General features: G+C 50.7%; 1 protein-coding gene and 1 non-coding gene across 2 annotated transcripts; one reads left to right on the forward strand and one right to left on the reverse strand.

Moving 5' to 3' along the window:
• Window positions 1–28: 28 nt before the first annotated feature.
• On the reverse strand, window positions 29–16,468 carry ARPIN (actin related protein 2/3 complex inhibitor). Its single transcript, XM_008973894.4, has 6 exons — window positions 16,189–16,468; window positions 14,189–14,264; window positions 11,715–11,847; window positions 7,207–7,413; window positions 6,646–6,809; window positions 29–5,239 (listed from the first exon to the last, which is right to left on the reverse strand). Exons 1-6 carry the CDS (start codon window positions 16,278–16,280, stop codon window positions 5,231–5,233), a joined length of 681 nt encoding a protein of 226 aa, XP_008972142.2. The 5' UTR covers window positions 16,281–16,468; the 3' UTR covers window positions 29–5,230.
• Window positions 1,010–1,071, forward strand: LOC112438765 (U7 small nuclear RNA). Its single transcript, XR_003027124.1, has one exon. It is a non-coding gene; the product is annotated as a U7 small nuclear RNA (small nuclear RNA).
• Window positions 16,469–17,893: the final 1,425 nt, after the last annotated feature.

Consider the following 17,893-nt stretch of genomic DNA (forward strand, 5'->3'; position numbering starts at 1 on the left):
TAAAAATCACAAAACATCAACAGATATATAAAGTTTTTTATAAAAAGAATTATTTAATGGAAAAATCATTGTTAAAATATGGCAAATGGTTATATTTAAAATGCAAATAACTGATAAACTAAAAAGATAACACTCCCCATCTCCCCAGTAGATAAATGGACAAAAGAATGAATAACAAAAGGAGAAATACAGCTAGGAAAAGGAAAAAATGTTTAAGCTCACTATAAGTGGGGGAAAGGCAAATTAAAATATATTCAAATATTATTTTCACCTCATCAAAAATCATTTTAAAAATGTTTTCATACCCAGTTCTCACAAGGGCAGCATAAAAATGGTTCTCCCCTACATTGCTGGTGAAATTATGGTTTAGAACAACCCTTTTGGGAAGCAATTTGGCAATATAACAAGAACTTTGCAAAAGATTTCTAGATTCTCAGTAATATGACTCCTGGGCATCTGTTCCTAAAGAAATAACCCAAAAATATAGTTAGAGGTGGAGAATTAAGAGAACTATATAATTTTCAACATTTTTGGAAACATTAATTCTGTTAGCCACACAGGGATCAATTTTAAATATCCAAAAGTTGGACCATGACAGAACTATCCAATGGTAGCAATCTTAAAAATAATGGTTACAGGTGGGCGTGGTGGCTCACGCCTGTAATCCCAGCAATTTGGGAGGCTGAGGCGGGAGGATCACTTGAGATCAGAAGTTCAAGAAAAGCCTGGCTGACATGGTGAAACCCCGTCTCTACTAAAAATACAAAAACTAGCCGGGCGTGGTGGCGTGTGCCTGTAATCCCAGCTACTCGGGAGGCTAAGGTAGCAGAATAGCTTGAACCCGGGAGGCAGAGGTTGCAGTGGGCCAAGATCGCGCCATTGCACTCCAGCCTGGGCAACAAGAGCAAAACTCCATCTCAAAAAAAAGAAGAAGAAAAATGGTTACAAAGACTATGCAGCAATATGGAAAGTGATTATGTGTGGGCATAGTGTTACAACAACTACCTACAAGCATTACAGATGTTTCAGAATTTGTCTAGCAGGTTTTCCAGTTTGTACCAGAAAACCCCTATGCAAATTTACAAAAACCAAAACTATGTACACAAATTACATGCTAAAAAACCCAAACACTAAAAATTATGAACATAACTGTGTGAAACTATGAGTCTTTTTTTCCCCTTTAAATATATTTCCTAAATGCATTGCTATTTGTGGAGATTAGTTTAGTCCCTCAAAAAATTTTCCCATAATGTCCGGCACTGTGGCTCATGCCTGTATTCCCAGCACTTTGGGAGGCTGAGGAGGGTGGATCACCTGAGGTCAGGAGTTAGAGACCAGCCTAGCCAACATGGTGAAATCCCATCTCTACTAAAAATACAAAATTAGCTAGTCGTGGTGGCGCAGGCCTGTAATCCCAGCTACTTGGGATTACAGTAATCCTCCTGCTGAGGCAGGAGAATCTCTTGAACCTGGGAGGTGGAGGTTGCAGTGAGCCGAGATTGAGCCATTGCACTCCAGCCTGGGCAACAAGAGTGAAATTCCATCTCAAAAAAAAAAAAAAAAGAAAGAAAAAAAATTTCCCATATGAATGAAGCTCAGAGGATTTGCTTGGTTCTGTTTGAAGATACAAAATAACTGTAATTTCCATCATTAGGCCCATGGTGAAAGGCAAGCTGGACACTGGTGGAAGAAAAGAAATTCAGATGGGTAGAGGAAAGGGACCTCCCTCCAAGAAAAGAGTCCAGGCAAAGCAATGCAAGTGGGGGAGTGGCCTGCTCTGGGAACAGCCAGCCCCTCCATGGGACCAACACAGCCCTTCCCAAACTGTTTCTCACAACAGCTGTCCCATGAAATGCTCCTCACAAAAACGGGTTCTATGACCAAAGAAATGTGGGAAATACATAATCATACCCTGTCCTGAAGAGTTACAGTAAATGTTAGTATAGTTAAAGCTCCAAGAAATCCTACAGAAATGTTTGAGTTTAACATTACATTTGTTCCAACAAATTAGATCATAGAAACACCACCACTTTTTGTTTCTAGCCCTATTAACAAACCTGTGGAAGATCCCTCGGGCTGGTCTGAAAGAATCGCCCCAGAGCTCTTAAGTAGGAAGCGAGCCGAGAAAGGAGGGTTGTGACATTGTGATGAGCTCTGAGTTGTATTAAGGAATTTGAACTTTTCATCTGGGGAGTAATAGGATCCAGTCTAGCTTCCAAAAGCTGCCCCTACCAGCCACATGGGGGCCCCTGAAAGCAGGGTTTCAGCCCTGCTGTAGTTCCTCAACTCCCCACAGGTGTATCTAGGAAGGCTTCTGCCCTGGCTGGGCCTGCCCTAATGCCTGAACCAGTCCTGACCAGGGCAGGAGGTATGGCAAAATCAGGGGCTTTGGCCTCACCATCTGCCCATGCAGATGCCTATGCCACAGCAGCTTCCTATTTTCTCCCTTCCTAGTCCCTAGTCCTAGGGAATAGGATTTTACCTCAGTGTCCCTACCTGCTGAGCCTGGGACCCTATTCTTTTTTTTTTTTTTTTTTTTGAGACAGGGTCTCACTGTGTTGCCCAGGCTGGAGTGCAGTGGCAATCTCAGCTCACTGCAACCTCCACCTCCCGGGTTCAAGAAATTCTCATGCCTCAGCCTCCCAAGGCGCTGGAACTACAGGCATGTGCCACCATGTCCGGGTAATTTTTGTATTTTTTGGTAGAGACGGGGTTTCACTGTGTTGATCAGGCTGGTTTCGAACTCCTGACCTCAAGTGATCCGCCCACCTCGGCCTCCCAAAGTGCTAAGATTACAGGCGTGAGCGACTGCACCCAGCCCTGGGGCCCTGTTCTTATCCTCAGCCCACTTGGTTTTCCCATCCCTAGGGAGCTAGTTTCAGTTCTCTATACTTCTTAGCCACAGGCTGGGCTCCTGCTAAACAGCAGGTCACCCAGAAACATAACATCACTACTTGTGCACCACAGCACTGCCACTCACCCAGAATCTGGGCATCATTCTTGATCCCTTCGTCTCCCCCCAGGTCCTGTTGATTTTGCCCCCTGAATGCCCCTCAAACCATTCTCTTCTTTCCATCCCCCCTGCCACTGCTATAGACCAGACCCCTCTAGCCTCTCACCCAGGCAACTGCAGCAGTCTCCTAAAGGAGCAACTCGCCTCCAGCTGCTCGGCAGTCAAGTGACCTTTGAAATACAGATCAGATCTTCTCACTCTCCATGGGATCACTGGCTTCCAGGATGTTAAGGATAAAGTCCCCAATTCCTTAACATGCGTGAGGATGCCATGCCCAATCTCCAGCCTCATCTCAAACGCCAGCCCCCATTCTCTGAGCTCCAGACACAATGGTCTTTCCCTTCCTGAAGCCCATCCCAGACACCCCGCCCTTTTTGTTGCTTTAGGACCTCTCCTATTGACACACTGGGCCTCCTTGTTTGGAATGGTGACCTGTCCATATAAGTTTGCCATACCCTTTGGACACAGTGCTTTAGACAGCAGGATGTCTAAAGACACTGGGTGACTCTACCCCCAGTCAGTGTCCCCAGCTATCCTTCTGCTCAACCACCTCCCTGGCCACCCCCATGACTGAGGTCCCAGCATGGCCTGCCTGTGAGAAAGTCCCATTCAGACACAGAACACCAGTGAAGTGGCTACCACATCCTCTGGCCCCTGTTTCCAAGACCTTTCTGAAGGGCAAGGAAGCAGGGGACAGTGAAAGGAACATAAGGTTTGCTTTTGACAGCTCTGGGTTTGAATCCTGATTCTGCTACTCATTAGCTGTGTGACTCTGGGCAGGTTGCTTAACCTGTCTGAGACCCTTTTCCTGCTCTGTAATATGAATAGTCCGGTAGTTAAGAATGTGGGCTTTGAAATCTGAGTGCTTGGGTGTAAATTCCTCTTGCCACTGTATACTATCCTAGAGCTCTGAGCTTTAGTCTCATGAGAAAATGGGGATAATAATCAGTACCTCATGGACTGTTGTGACAAGTACGATATCGCAAGTGCTTAGCACAAGTATGAGTAATTATTATCATGGAAATCATCTAGCATTGTGTTCGACACATTAGGGGGACTCCATAATTATTAGTTCACCACCACCCTCTCTTTTCCCAAGTCAAGCAAGATCCACATGCCACCAAGTCCTGACGACATGGAGACTTCAATTCCAGGTCTCTTCACAGATCTGGGTGTGGGTATACTACCCAAAAGGCAGTGTTCATGAGCCAAGAGAAATGGCTTCCTTCTCATAGGAACATTGCTCAGCTGAAAGGCCGTTTACACCTGACAATAACCCAGTAAGGGTGGAGGAATTCCTTTCTGAAGATTTACTCATTCATAAAAAGTTCTCCAGGTACAAAACAACAACAAAAAAGGTATTCTCAAAACTGCAGCCTGGCAGAGTGAGTCTGAGAGATGCGGACCAGCCAGCCACGCCTGGGAACGCTGTTGGCCTCTCTGGGAATGGCATCTACCAGGAAAGCAGCCAGGGATGTCAGATAACAGAAACCCCCGAGGTGGCATGGGAACATGTGAGGGAGTAAAGAACTGGCAACTCAAGGTGGGGGGAAGGTACAAGGGACACGGAGGCTTGAAGCAGGATAGTACAGGCTACAACACAGAGTGCTGAGGAAGGGGTGGGTGGGGAAGGAAAGCAGGAAACAATGAGAACGGAGGAAGAGCCCCGCTAACTTCTCTCAGCTGCTCTGCATTTAGACAAGGGATATTCCCCACTCCGCACCAATACCAGGTCCAGTTACTCTCAGGCTGTCCTAGGGTCTCTCCCACCACCTGCCTCTACAAACAAAGCTGCTATCCAGGGCCAGGGTCAACATGAGGCTGGGTGTGGTGGCTCATGCCTGTAATCCCAACACCTTGGGAGGTGGAGGTGGGTGGATTGCTTGAGTCCAGGAGTTTGAGATCAGCCTGGGCAACATAGTGAGACCTCCATCTCTAATTTTTTTTTAAAGGGTCATCATGTAATGTCTAGGAAGGCTAGACTCACATGCAGGGAGGGGCCCTCCCTGAGCCACAGCATGAGGCCCCACCACCAACACAGTGGTCATGGGTTTGGTTTTAGCAGAGCTTGTTCAAAGAGTATTCCAAGGTGGCTATGGGGAAGAACCAGGTAAGACTCGGCAGACTGTTCTCTCCAGCTCCAGAGTAGAAGTTCATGGAAGAAATGTTCCACAATGCTACAGAAGGTGCTGGTGCCCCCAGAGGCAGCCACGTCCCTCAGTCATCCTAGAGAAATCCAAGGGGTAAAGAGATGTGGAGACAGCACATGTCATAAACGTCACTGCAAGTTATCAGACAAACAAGGGTTCAATTGCGTGGTACCTGTGGGGCCCATGAGTGCTTGCCTGGGCGCCTCATTAGAGCTGGCCCGGCAGCCCCAACAGCTCTTGGACTGTTTTTCAGTCCAAGATTTGCTTTATGAAGACAAAAAGGAATCCAGACACTCTCATCTGCGTGCGCCTGCTTTCTCTGGCAAAGACATCATCTCCATTACCTAGATAAATAGTGCATTTTTCTGTGACTTCGTTGCTTTAGATGTTCATTTTGAGGCCAGGTGTGGTGGCTCAAGCCCATAATCCCAGCACTTTGGGAGCCTGAGGCAGGTGGATCACCCGAGGTCGGGAATTCGAGACCAGCCAGCCCAACATGGAGAAACCTCGTCTCTACTAAAAATACAAAATTAGCCAGGCATGGTGGCACATGCCTGTAATCCCAGCACTTTGGGAGGCTGAGGCAGGAGAATTGCTTGAACCCGGGAGGCAAAGGTTGCAGTGACCTGAGATGGCGCCATTGCACTCCAGCCTGGGCAATAAGAGTGAAACTCCGTCTCAAAAAAATAAAATAAAATAATAAATGTTCATTTTGGGGCCTTTTGACATCAATTCAAGTCTTTGGGTAAAATATACTTCAGAAAAACAACTGTGAACCTGGGCAACATGGCAAAACCTCGTCTCTACAAAAAATAAAAAAATTAGCCAGGCGTGGTGATGCATGCCTATAGTCCCAGCTACTTGGGAGGCTGAGGTGGGAGGATCATTTGAGCCCAGGAGTTCGAGGCTGCAGTGAGCCATGATCGTGCCCCTGCACTCCAGCCTGGGCAACAGAATGAGACTCCATCTCCCAAAAAAAGAGAAAAGAAATGAAAAGAAAAGCAACTGTGAATAGGCTGAGGATCAACGTGGGGACTGACTCTCATCAAAAGAAAAACCAGTAAGGACCAGGTCAGCCATTCTCCAGACACTTCAGGCAAGGAGCCCAAACCAAAGGAGGAAAAACTACGCATTCAGTTGTTCAACTGCCTCAGCATGGTTAATGTATTCACTTGAAGTAGAAATGTTTTGAGACTTAATGACCATGATTAATATCCCTCTGCACCCCCTCCTTCCTACCACTTGGGAATCTTTGGGGAATAGTTAGGTTCAGAGCCACCTACAAGAAAGGTCCCAGGTTGTCATTCTTCATACCTTAGAGGAATTTTCCTGATGCTAACACATTCCCAGGTGTTTCACAGAATTCCACTAAAGCTGGGGGGTAAGATTCATCCTGTCGTCTTCTCATCCTACCCACAACCTCAACCAGTATGTACCATGCTCCTGCCAGGAGATACAACCGCACCAACACCAGGTACCTACCCACTCCTCGTCCTCTGCCCCATCCCCCTGCTCTCGGATCTCCGCTGCAGCCCCCTCCGAACACTTTTGGGCCATGATGTTGTCTGTCCAGGATGCCCCTGTCTTTCCATCACCAGTGAAATTACACTTGGTCACTGTTCCAGCCTCAAGTTTGGCCAATGAATCTGAAAGAAGAGATGAAATTGAATGTCCTCTGTCCTTGTGGCGGAAACATAGTGAGGGCTGGGCCCATTATGGTGGGGTCCCCTAGGCCTGGGTTAAACCACTGTTTTCTCCAGGCGTAGATGTGGTCAATGAGCCCCTGGGTGGGACCCCCAAGGTATGGTGGGAGAGTCGCTCACAGGAACCATGGGATTGGGTGGCACCCGGGGATCCAGGCTGTCGAGCCTAATGGCCCTAGGGCACTTGTGCAGGGATTTAGGAGTAAATCTCAAGGGCTTGGTCGTGTCCCCATGGAGGCCAGCCCTTGCCTGCTCCCATGAGCTCTAGGCAGAAGGGAGGCCAAGAGCCCCCATGGGCCACACAGGAACAGTGGGCCACAGTGAGGGTTGCACTGCTCACCCAGGAAGGGACCATCGCCCCGAGTCTTCAGCCGTACCCCGGCCCCCAGCTCGAGTTCCATCGCCTCCATCTCTGACTCGGGCATCCAGAACGCCACTGTGTGGTCGGGGGTGAGGCTCTCTGTCAGCGCCAGCAGCTCTGGCTTGTTGACCAGCCCCTTCAGTGCCTCGGGCGTGAGCCTGTCAGTGTCCCCCTTGGCTTCCACCTCTGCAGGCACAGAGCGCAGGAGGGTCATTATCACTGTGGCAGCAAGCACTTCAGAAGGGCCCCTCAGGAGCCAGGTGAGGGCTGAGTGTTTCCAAGCTCAGTCACCCGGAGGCTGGGACTCAGTGCCCATTCTGCGAGTCCTCATCAAGGAACTCCACAGCAGAGGCGGACAGGCATGAGCTGGGGACAGGCAGCCTGGTGCAGATCTGGGCTCCACAATAACTTAGGCAAGTTACATCACCTCTCTGTACCCGAAAAATAGGATAAAATCAGAACATACCTGACAGGACTGAAATGACGTATAAAGGAAATAAAGCATGTAGCACAGCGCCTGGCACATGGACCCCTAGGTAAGCATTCATATGTTTTCACTATTCCCATCTTACAGATGAGAAAACTAAGGCTTAGAGAAGTTCAGTAATTAGCTCAAGGTCACACAGTAGTAGAGGAGGCAGGATTCAAAGCACCCCAACACATTCCATCTTGAGACCCCGGTGGCCAGGCAGGGTTCTCTCCAGGCTCTCAGGGTCTACCTGGCTGGGGTGAGGTCTACTGGAACCAGGAGTAAACTGTGGTAGTCCCCCTCCTCTCTCCTGGCCCTGGCAGAGTTCATGGGCTAAGGGAGAAGTCCTAAATCCAGGTGCTGGATTAGGGAAGGGGCACTCCCGGACTGTGAAGTGGGCCCAGCCTCCCAGGGCTGGGTGTTCACAAGGCCACACCCCAGCACAGCAACCCCGGAGCTTGTCCCACAGGCTGCCTGCGCCACGCCAAGCCCAGGTGGCCGCACTTCACTGGAGAACATCCCAGCCAACCCATGAACACATTTCATGGAGCACATTCCATTCATGGTGTACAACCTCAGCCAACCTCTGCCAGGGGTGCCTTCTGGGACTGCACAGGTGGCTGCTCCCACAGGACTGCTCCATCCTCCTCAGCCCTCTGCCCTGACACCCTCTAGACAGAGCATCTCACTTTCTTTGCAAGGTAACAGAGGCCATCAAGTGAGACCTCTCACTTCCCTGACCACTCACCTGTCAACCCTTTTTTTTTTTTTTGAGATGGAGTCTCGCTTTGTCACCCAGGCTGGAGTGCAGTGGTGCAATCTCAGCTCATTGCAACCTCTACCTCCTGAGTTTGAGCAATTCTCCTGCCTTAGCCTCCCGAGTAGATGGGATTACAGGTGTGTGCCACTACACCCGGCTAATTTTTGTATTTTTATTAGAAACGGGGTTTCACCATGTTGGCCAGGCTAGTCTCAAACTCCTGACCTCAGGTAATCCACCCATCTCAGCCTCCCAAAGTGCTGGGATTACAGGCGTGAGCCACCACGCCCAGCCATCAACTCACTTCTGACCACACAAAACATCTCCTCTTTCCTTCTGTCTCAAAGGATAGGAGGCCTCTCCTCCTGCCTCAAGCCAGCTCCTCCATCTGGGCTGCAGACAGACCCCTTCCCCCCTCCTGAGGACCTGTCTCTCTCTCCCTACTCCTTGACCTTTCCTCAAGGCCTTCCTGCGTTCTGGCTTTGACACCTACTGCTCCAGACCCCATGTACCCCCACCAGAGTCACCGGTGAGCTCTTAACCTGCAAACTTCTTGGATGCTCCATATCTCAGACCTAACTAACCCATGGGCAGTGCCTGACCCCACTGCTAGCTCCTCACGCCTGTTCCCCTTGGCTTCGCGGGGCTTTAGAGACATGATACCTTCCCCATCCCTCGGACCTTTCAGTGGCTCCATCTCCTGCTCTTCCTTCTCCATCCATCTCCTATTGTTGCTATTTCCCAAGACAACCTCCTGGGCCCACTTCTTTTCTCCTCCTGGGTAACTTGGTCCACTTCCGTAGCTTCAATACTCTCGATGTGCTGCAGCCCAGTTCTCTCCCCAAGTTCTAGAACTGCCCTCCAAGGCCTCAGTAGACCTCTACCCAGCAGTGCTCCTGGCAACTCAAACTCAGTGTGTTCCAAACAGACCTCCTCCCCACAAACCTCTCGCCCCTCCATTTCCCCAAGTCTGGCACCCATGCCCAACCCCTGGCATCATCACGACTCCTTCCTCTTCCTCTCCAATAGCCAAGCCAACACTGAGGCCACTGTGCCTCCTCTAGCTTGAGCTCCTCCAGTCTCTGCACCCCCACTGACAGGTCCTTAACCCTGGCCTTCTTATCTCTGTCCTAGGTGACCCTAACAGCTTTTTCACAGGCATCGCTGGGCTCCAGGGTATTTGCCTCCCTGGAGATTTTCAAACACAGACCTGATCACATCACCTGCCTACTTAAAACCTCACTACAGGGCTGCCCTGCACCCTGGGTTAGAGTTGAGCTCCTCAGTGCCCGCCCCTCCTGCTGCCTACCCTGCATGGCTTCTCATACCTGGGTCAGGAACTCTTCAACTTCCAGGCATTGGGCACCCTCTGCCTCTCTGAAACACCCTGCAAATCCCTGGCACCTGGCTGACCTCTGCTTATCTTTCAGGATTCAGTCCTGTTATTCCCTGCTCCAGGGCGTCCCCAGCCATGCCTGCCTGGGCTCAGCACCCTTCACGGGATCCAGGCCCGGGCCTGTCCATCTCCTCTACTGGACTGAGAACATTTCAAGTATACGACTGGGTCTTGTTCATCCCTGGACCCCTCAGCGTGTGGCACAAGGGCTGGCACATGATATAGATGGTCCCTAATGTTCAGAGAGTCAATGAGTAACTGAAGGTATGAATGAATAAAGTGATAGAGTCCCACTCAACCTCAAAACCTTCTCACCCAGGGGCAGACAGCAAAGAGGCTCTACCAGAGACAAAATTAGGAAGAAGAAGAAGATCATGGAGGGCCTGCTATGGTTGGAATGTATCCCCCAAAATTTGTACGTTGACAGGAGGCTGAGGCAGGAGAATCGCTTGAGCCTGGGAGGCGGAGGTTGCAGTGAGCCAAGATTGAGCCACTGCACTCCAGCCTGGGGGACAGAGCCAGACTTTGTCTCAGACAGAAAAAGAAAAGGAAAAAAAAAAAGTCAAACTCAGCTCCCTTTCCTCCACTGATGGAGTGTGGACATAATGCCTAGAAGTAAAGTGGCCATCAAAAAGTATTATTATTATTATTATTATTATTATTATTTTTGAAACAGAGTCTCACTCTGTTGCCTAGGCTGGAGTGCAGTGGTGCAATCTCGGCTCACTGCACCTCCACCTCCTGGGTTCAAGTGATTCTCCTGCCTCAGCCTCCCAAATAGCTGGTATTACAGGTGCACGCCACCATGCCCAGCTAATTTTTGTATTTTTAGTAGAGATGGGGTTTCACCATGTTCGCCAGGCCAGTCTCGAACTCCTGACCTCAAGTGATCCACCCACCTCGGCCTCCCAAAGTGCTGGGATTATAGGCAAGAGCCACCACACTCACCCTAAAGTTTTTTTAAAAAAGAAAAAAAATCATATGTTGAAACTTAATCACCAATGTGATAGTATTAAGAGGTGGGACCTTTAGGAGGTGAGTCATGGCATACGAGTGGGATGAGTGCTTTACAGAAGAGATTGAAGAGAGAGCCGCCTTGCCTTCTGCCATGTGAGGACTCAGCAGGAAGGTGCCGTCTCTGAAGCGCAAAGCAAGCCCTCACCGGACACCGAATCTGCTGGCACCCTGACCTTGGACTTCCCCACCTCCAGAACTGTAAGCCAGACATTTCTGTTCTTAAGTAGGTGCAGTGGCACACACCTACAGTCCCAGCTATTCTGGAGGCTGAGGAGGGAGGATCACTTGAAGACTATAGTGTGCTATGATTGCACCTGAGAATAGCCGCTACACTCCAGCCTGGGCTACATAGCAAAACCCAGCCACTAAAAATGCACAAAGAAACAAAAATTTTAAAAATTAAAAATAAAATAAACAAACACATTTCTATTGTTAATAAATCACCCAGCCTAAGGTATTTTGTTATATAGCACGCATGGACTAAGACCCCAGAACCAAAAGAGGATTTGGGCAGTAAAACAGAGACCGCCTAGGGCCTGGCCTGGGCTCTGCACAAAGGCAGTTAGAGCCCAAAGCCAGGTTTGTGGGTGATTCTGCCAGATACAGGAAATGGCAGGAGGTGGGAAGGCCAGCCTGGCCCCTGGAATGGAGGGGAGGGAACGGGGATCCTCTGAGTAAATGGGAGGCAAGGCCACGGGTGGATGTGGAAGCCTCAGGCCACATACAGGGCTTCAACGTCAAGCGGGCTGAAAAGACACTTTCCAGGGGCTAAGAGGCTCAGAAGAGAAAGGCCGCCACACTGCAGTAAGGCCCTGAGGGAGAGAGGGAGGGCAGAGGATACCTACTGTAGGACGACATGAGGAAGCCCGTGTTCACCTTCCTGGTGGCGCTGAAGTTGGGCTCGATTTCATTTCCCTTGGCGTCGAATTTACGGCGATGGATGTGACTGGGCCGGATATACAGCACATAGTAGCGCTCCTGGGGCCAGGCAGACAGAGAGTGAGGGGGCGGCTTCATCCCACAACACACACACTCTGGGCTCTGGCTGCAGCCCCACCAACCTCACATCTACCCTAGAAGCCCACCTCAGCTCCAAAAGATGTTCAAGCTAGGCAGATGCTCCCTCTGCCCCCAAATATTTATGCATTCATGGGTTCACAAGAGCACCTGCCACATATAATGAGCCCTGCTAGAAGTTCCTAACAGGGCAAGCCCAGGGCTTCCACACAGCCAAAGACAAAAAGTATATATAGAAAACCATAACTTGGGCTGGGCACAGTGGCCCACGCCTGTAATCCCAGCACTTTGGGAGGCAGTGGTGAGTGGATCACGAGGTCAGGAGTTCGAGACCAGCCTGGCCAGCATGGTGAAACCCTGTCTCCATCAAAAATATAAAAAATTAGCCAGGTATGGTGGCGTGTGCCTGTAATCCCAGCTACTCAGGAGGCTAAGGCAGGAGAATCGCTTGAGCCCAGGAGGCGGAGGTTGCTGTAAGCCGAGATCCTGCCACTGTACTCCAGCCGGGGAGACAGAATGAGACTCCATCTCAAAAAAACAAAAACAAAACAAAACAAAACAAAACCAAACCATAACCCAAGCCCGAGGACCCCAAATACCATGAAGCAGGAATGGGCGCTGCCAAGGTACAATGGAAAGGGCACTGAAAAGGAGCCCTGGGTGAGGGCAGCCACTCTGCCCCTTCCAACAGCCTGGGACAAACCACTCAGTTTCCCCATCACATGGGGATAACGTGATGTCTGTGTTTAAGAATATTATGAGGGTTCAATGAGATAACAGAGGGGCAAGCATAGTGCCAAGCGTGAACTGTGCTATAAATGCTGTTTGCCAGTTGTTCAAGGCAGGTGGGTGAAATGCTCCCAGGGCCTGAAGAATAGGAGGTCACATCCTGGTAGAATCAAGAAAGATGAAGTCTTGGAGGGTAGGGAGGTCTGCCAACTGTGGGATTAAGAAGCTGTAGGAAGAATATTAAAAGCCTGGGACAGTATAGGAAATAAAAGCCAAGAGGCCCTTGTGCATGTTTGCGCCACGCAGGGCACCTGGAGGCCTTCTGGGAGCCCAGGCTGGGAAAGCAAGTGGGCTTGGTTCAGGACAGGCCTTGAGTTGGCACTCGGAGTTTGGATTTTATTTGATGGACAAGGAATCCTGAAAGGTTTCTGAGCAGCAGTGAGACCCTCAGAGATGTATTTCTGGAAAGACATTTGTCCTGTTGGCAGCAGGGCAGGGATGAGTTCTGGGGACAGCCAGAAGGCAGGGGGACAGGTGCAAGGTTTTATCAGGACAGGCTGAGGGCCCATCTCAGGTAAGCAGCCATGGAAAGAGGAAGGGAAGGCAAGGGAGGGGGAGGAATGGGCAAGGGAGGAGCCCAGCAGGGCCTGGCATTGCTTACCTGGAGAGGAGACAGTGAGGGTTTCCAGCCTGGTGGCTGGGAGGGCAACTGCACCATTACCAGGAATGGAACTCAGAGGAGGCAAGTTTTAAGAGGGGCTAGGAGAAGGCCCTGCCTGAGGGCAGATGAGGCAAGCAAGCCCCACACCAGCATAGAGACACTGCTGGGCTCTCCTGGGCAGGCTGGCTAGGGGCTCTGATGGGCGTTCCCACCTGCCGACTGTGTGCTAAGGAGGGGAGGGTGCAGCAAAATACCACCTGACATGAAAATAGTGCTGAGCTGTTCTCGTGGGGTACAGGGGGGACATGCAGGCTCCATGTAGCACCAGGCCTCTGGCCCTACTGGAGGGGGCATTTTTAGAGACCAAGCTCAGTTATAGAGACCAAGGAGATAAGGTGGTCAGCACATCTAGGTGGGGCTATTTGAAGGGGGAGTGGAAAGTCAGAACTAGCGCTCAGAAAAAAGACACAGGCTAGTACTGGATGGTAAATGCCAGGTGTACCCACAGATACCTGAGATGGGGTGGTGATAAAGGACATGACCCCAGGAGGCTGAGAGGGCAAAGGCAGCCAGGACATCAACATGGGAACTGAAGCCCCAGACACTGTCAGAGTTTACATTCAGGCAAGACTGGGGTTTAGGGCCTGTTCTGCCTTCTCAGCCATGACCCAGGCTCTTCTGGCAAGAACACAGGCCCTCCCACCTGTCTGCTGCTCAACACAGCCTTAAACTATTCTTCCAGCTGGTAGTCCCATTTGGCTATAAATCTCCTGACCTACTTCCCACTTGCTTTCTAAGCCCATCAAGAATCCCAACTCATGGCACTGGAAGGACCCAGCACAAGGAGATGCCACAGTGGATGATGACCGCGAAGTCAGTGCCCTCTAGCTAGCACCGAGGAAGCATCCTCACCTTCCTGCCATGAGCGTCCAAGATGCTGTGCCGAGATACATCGATCAGTTCTCCCTCCAGCAGGACACCATTTCCCCTGGAGATGAAAGGGAAAGAAAGGATAGCCAGTTTTGTCAGTCCTCAGCAAATCTCACCCGTGTCTCCTATTTACCCAGCCCTGAGCAGGCTGGGTACTGAGCAGCTCCTTTCCCCGTGCTTCCTACATAGGGATCTCCAAAGGGTCCCAAAGGCTGGCGCATTGCCCAGATGCCAGGAGGAACCTTGTCAGCCTGCCCTAAGATCAAGCTATGGCCCCCTCCTACAAGGCCACTGGGAGTTACTGGAACCAGAGCCTCAGTCTTATCTACAAAATGGGGAGGAAAACAGCTGCCTCACTCTCCTCCTCTGATGTTGACACAAGATCATGTGTGTGAAGGTGTTTTGTAAGCTATTAAGTGATTACTAAATACAAAAGATTTTACTTTTTTATTGGGCCAAATGTGAGCGTAGGTATCTAAGCTGCAATAAACTATTTTCCCTTTCCACCTGTTTTTAAACACTCTCATATTCCTTTCCTCATTCATATCCAGGTGGTCATTAACCCAAGGAAATGGTTATTACTGAGAGGTGAAGAAACCAAAACTTAGAAGTCTGAGACTAGTCCAAGATCACACGGTCCTTCACTGAAGGGAAGTGGAACCCTGGCTTCTCGACTCTGGTTTTCATAAAAGCAGAACGTGGAGGCTTCCTTTTTTGCATCCACAGAAATGGAGAAGCGTGGGGACAGCTGAAGATGACAGTGGAATAGGGATGAGAGTGGGAAGTGAAAACTTTACCTAGCTGGTCTCTATCCAATTCTTCCCCACCCCCCGCAATTATTTTTCTAAATATTTAACTGACAAAAGACTGTATATATTCAAGGTGCACAACGTGATGATTTAAGTACACACTATGTAATGATTACCACAGATTAATGAACACACCCACCAGACCCCATGCTGTACATTAGGTCCCCAGAAATTATTTATTCTATAACTGAAAGTTTGTACCTTTGATCATTACCCCATCCCCATCCACTATCCCCTGGCAATCACTGTTCCCTGTTCTACTGTTTCTTTTCTTTTGACACAGTCTTGCTCCATCGCCCAGGCTGGAGTGCAGTGGCACAATCTCGGCTCACTGCAACCTCCACCTCCCGGGTTCAAGCGATTCTCATGCCTCAGCCTCCCAAATAGCTGGGATTACAGGTACCTGCCACCACGCCCGACTAATTTTTGTATTTTTAGTAGAGACAGGGTTTCACCATTAGGCTGGTCTCAAACTCCTAACCTCAAGTGATCCACCCGCCTCGGCCTCCCAAAGTGCTGGGATTACAGGCGTGAACCACAGCACCTGGTCTGTTCTGCTGTTTCTATGGTTCAACGCTTTTATAGGTTCCATATACGAGATCACACAGTATTTGTCTTTCTGTGTCTGGCTTATTTCACTTAGCACAATTCTTCAGTGCAGTTGTAAATGGAATGGTCCGTTCGGCCTCATAACCCTGTGACGACAGGGCCTGGCCCTCCAAATCCTCCTCACCCAGGCAGGCCCTGCTCTGGACCAGCCCGCCCGCTGTTTCCGCCACAGCACGGCCACTGTCCCTTCTGGGGCAGGGCATGAGTCTTTGCAAAAGCAGCGCGGCAAGTAGCTGGAGTTCATAGTTACGCGGGTGGGGTGGGGCCGGAGGTCGGCGTGAGGCGAAGCACAGCCTTCGGAGACCTGTCTGGGGGTCGGGACCCTCTCTCGAGGGCAGGCGGACAGGCGGGGAGCTTTAAGCCGATCTGTGTCATGGGGTCGCTGGGCGGGCGCGGCGGCAGGGGCGCCGGGAGCGGCGGACTGGAGGGGCGGACTGAAGGCGGAGAGGCGGCTTTGGCAACCCCAGTTTTCCCCCACCCGCATCCCACCCCCCACCCCGATCCTGTTGCGGGGTTCGAGCCGGGGCAGGGGAGGCCGACCCGAGGCCGTGCGCCCAGGCCTACCCCTGGTGGGCGGCGGGGTCCCAGGCCCCTGGCAGCCGGACGCTCTGCACCGCCTTGTTCCGGAGCGCGCCGTCGTGGTAGATGCGGCTCATTCTCCCGACCGCCCGGGCACCCCCGCACAGAGCCGGCGCACTGGGCTGGGGGCGCGGCGCGGGAAGGGCTGCAGGACGCGCAGGGACCCGCGATTCCCAGCCGGCGGATCCGGGAATGGCGCGGCCCGGCCCTCAGGCGTTCCTCGGCGGGATTTAAAGGGACCGAGCTCCATTCCTGCACGCCAGGCCGCGCGCGGCAGGGGTTGGGCTTCCGGGAGGACCCTGGCTGGGGGCTTAGCACAGTGGGGCAGAAAGGCCATGCTTTTCTCTTGTTTCTCTCTCTTCCTCATTCCTAGAGGAAGATCCCTGCCCCAGCACACGCACAAAAGGGAAATTGAGGCCCCAAGATCCTATTATAGAAGATCCTTTGTAGGATCAGCCCGGGAAGGATGGGTTTCTGGGAAGCAGGAATGGAGAACAGCCACTGGGGAGGATTGGGTAGAAGCTGTCCATTATGCCCCGCCCGCGGCCCTACAGTGGCTGAGTCAGGTATCCCAGGGATCTGTGACGAGGGAGCTGGGGCATGGGTGTCAGATCAAAGACGCCTAAGTTTGAATCCCAGCTGTGAGCTTGGGCAAGCTCCTCAACCTCTCTGAGCCCATGCTTCTTCCTCTGTAAAATGGGGTCAGTATCAGGGGGATTGTAAAGTTTAATGAGCTCACCCTTTCTACAACATAGCATTGCCCTCCCTCCTTCTTCCCGCACAGCTCCTGAACTCCTCCCTGGCCCCACAATGCCCTTTGCCCAAGTATGTCATAGTCCACAGGTGCATTTTCCAAGCCTGGTACAGAAGATTCTTCTGACCCTGGGATTGTTGAGGAATCTTTGTTCTTTTGTTTGGCTTCTTCGTGCCAGGCCTCGGGGCAGGTGGGCCCATTCAGGGAGGCCAGGTGTACCCCGGGAGAGGGGGCGGCATTTAAAGGGGGTGGTGGCCAGGCAGATGCCTAGGAGTCCAGCATGAGCTGTCAATGTTGGAAGAAGCAAGCACCCTCTCCCTTCCCTGCTACACACACACACACACACACACACACACACACACACACACACACACAATGACTTTCTTGGGTCCTAGGCACTTTTGTTTTCAAGGGACCCTTTCTCCATTAAAATTATTTTTAAAAATTATTATCTTACCACTGGGCTGGCATAAAGATGAATATATGAATTTTATATATTTTATTTCTTTTCTTTTTTTTTTTTTTTTTGAGACAGAGTCTTCCTATGTTGCCCAGGCTGGAGTGCAGTGGTGAATCTTGGCTCACTGTAACCTCTGCCTCCCAGGTTCTAGTGATTCTCCTGCCTCAGCCTCCTGAGTAGCTGGGATTACAGGCACTCACCACCACACCCGACTAATTTTTGTATTTTTAGTAGAGATGGGGTTTCACCATGTTGGCCAGGCTGGTCTCAAACTCCTGACTTCATGTCACCACCTGCCTCTGCCTCCCAAAGTGCTAGGATTACAGGCCTGAGCCACTGCTCCCAGTCTAAAGTATTTTCTTCAACCTAAACATATATATATTTTTTCTGCATCCAATCATCCATTACTAAACATATTTTTAGGAAGAAAGAGCACCTGTAGTCCCAGCTACTCAGGAGGCTGAAGCAGGAGGATC

This window comes from Pan paniscus, chromosome 16, assembly GCF_029289425.2.
Source record: "Pan paniscus chromosome 16, NHGRI_mPanPan1-v2.0_pri, whole genome shotgun sequence".
NCBI classification, from domain to species: domain Eukaryota; kingdom Metazoa; phylum Chordata; class Mammalia; order Primates; family Hominidae; genus Pan; species Pan paniscus.

What these genes read in the sequence shown, in the direction of transcription:
- ARPIN (XM_008973894.4), bottom strand. Translation starts at nt 16,280, where the DNA reads ATGAGCCGCATCTACCACGACGGCGCGCTCCGGAACAAGGCGGTGCAG. An exon ending in TGGACGCTCATGGCAGGAAG is followed by an intron (nt 11,848 to 14,188) that starts GTGAGGATGCTT and finishes GCCTGGCCCCAG; the next exon opens with GAGCGCTACTATGTGCTGTA. An exon ending in GGGCGATGGTCCCTTCCTGG is followed by an intron (nt 6,810 to 7,206) that starts GTGAGCAGTGCA and finishes CTCTTCTTTCAG; the next exon opens with ATTCATTGGCCAAACTTGAG.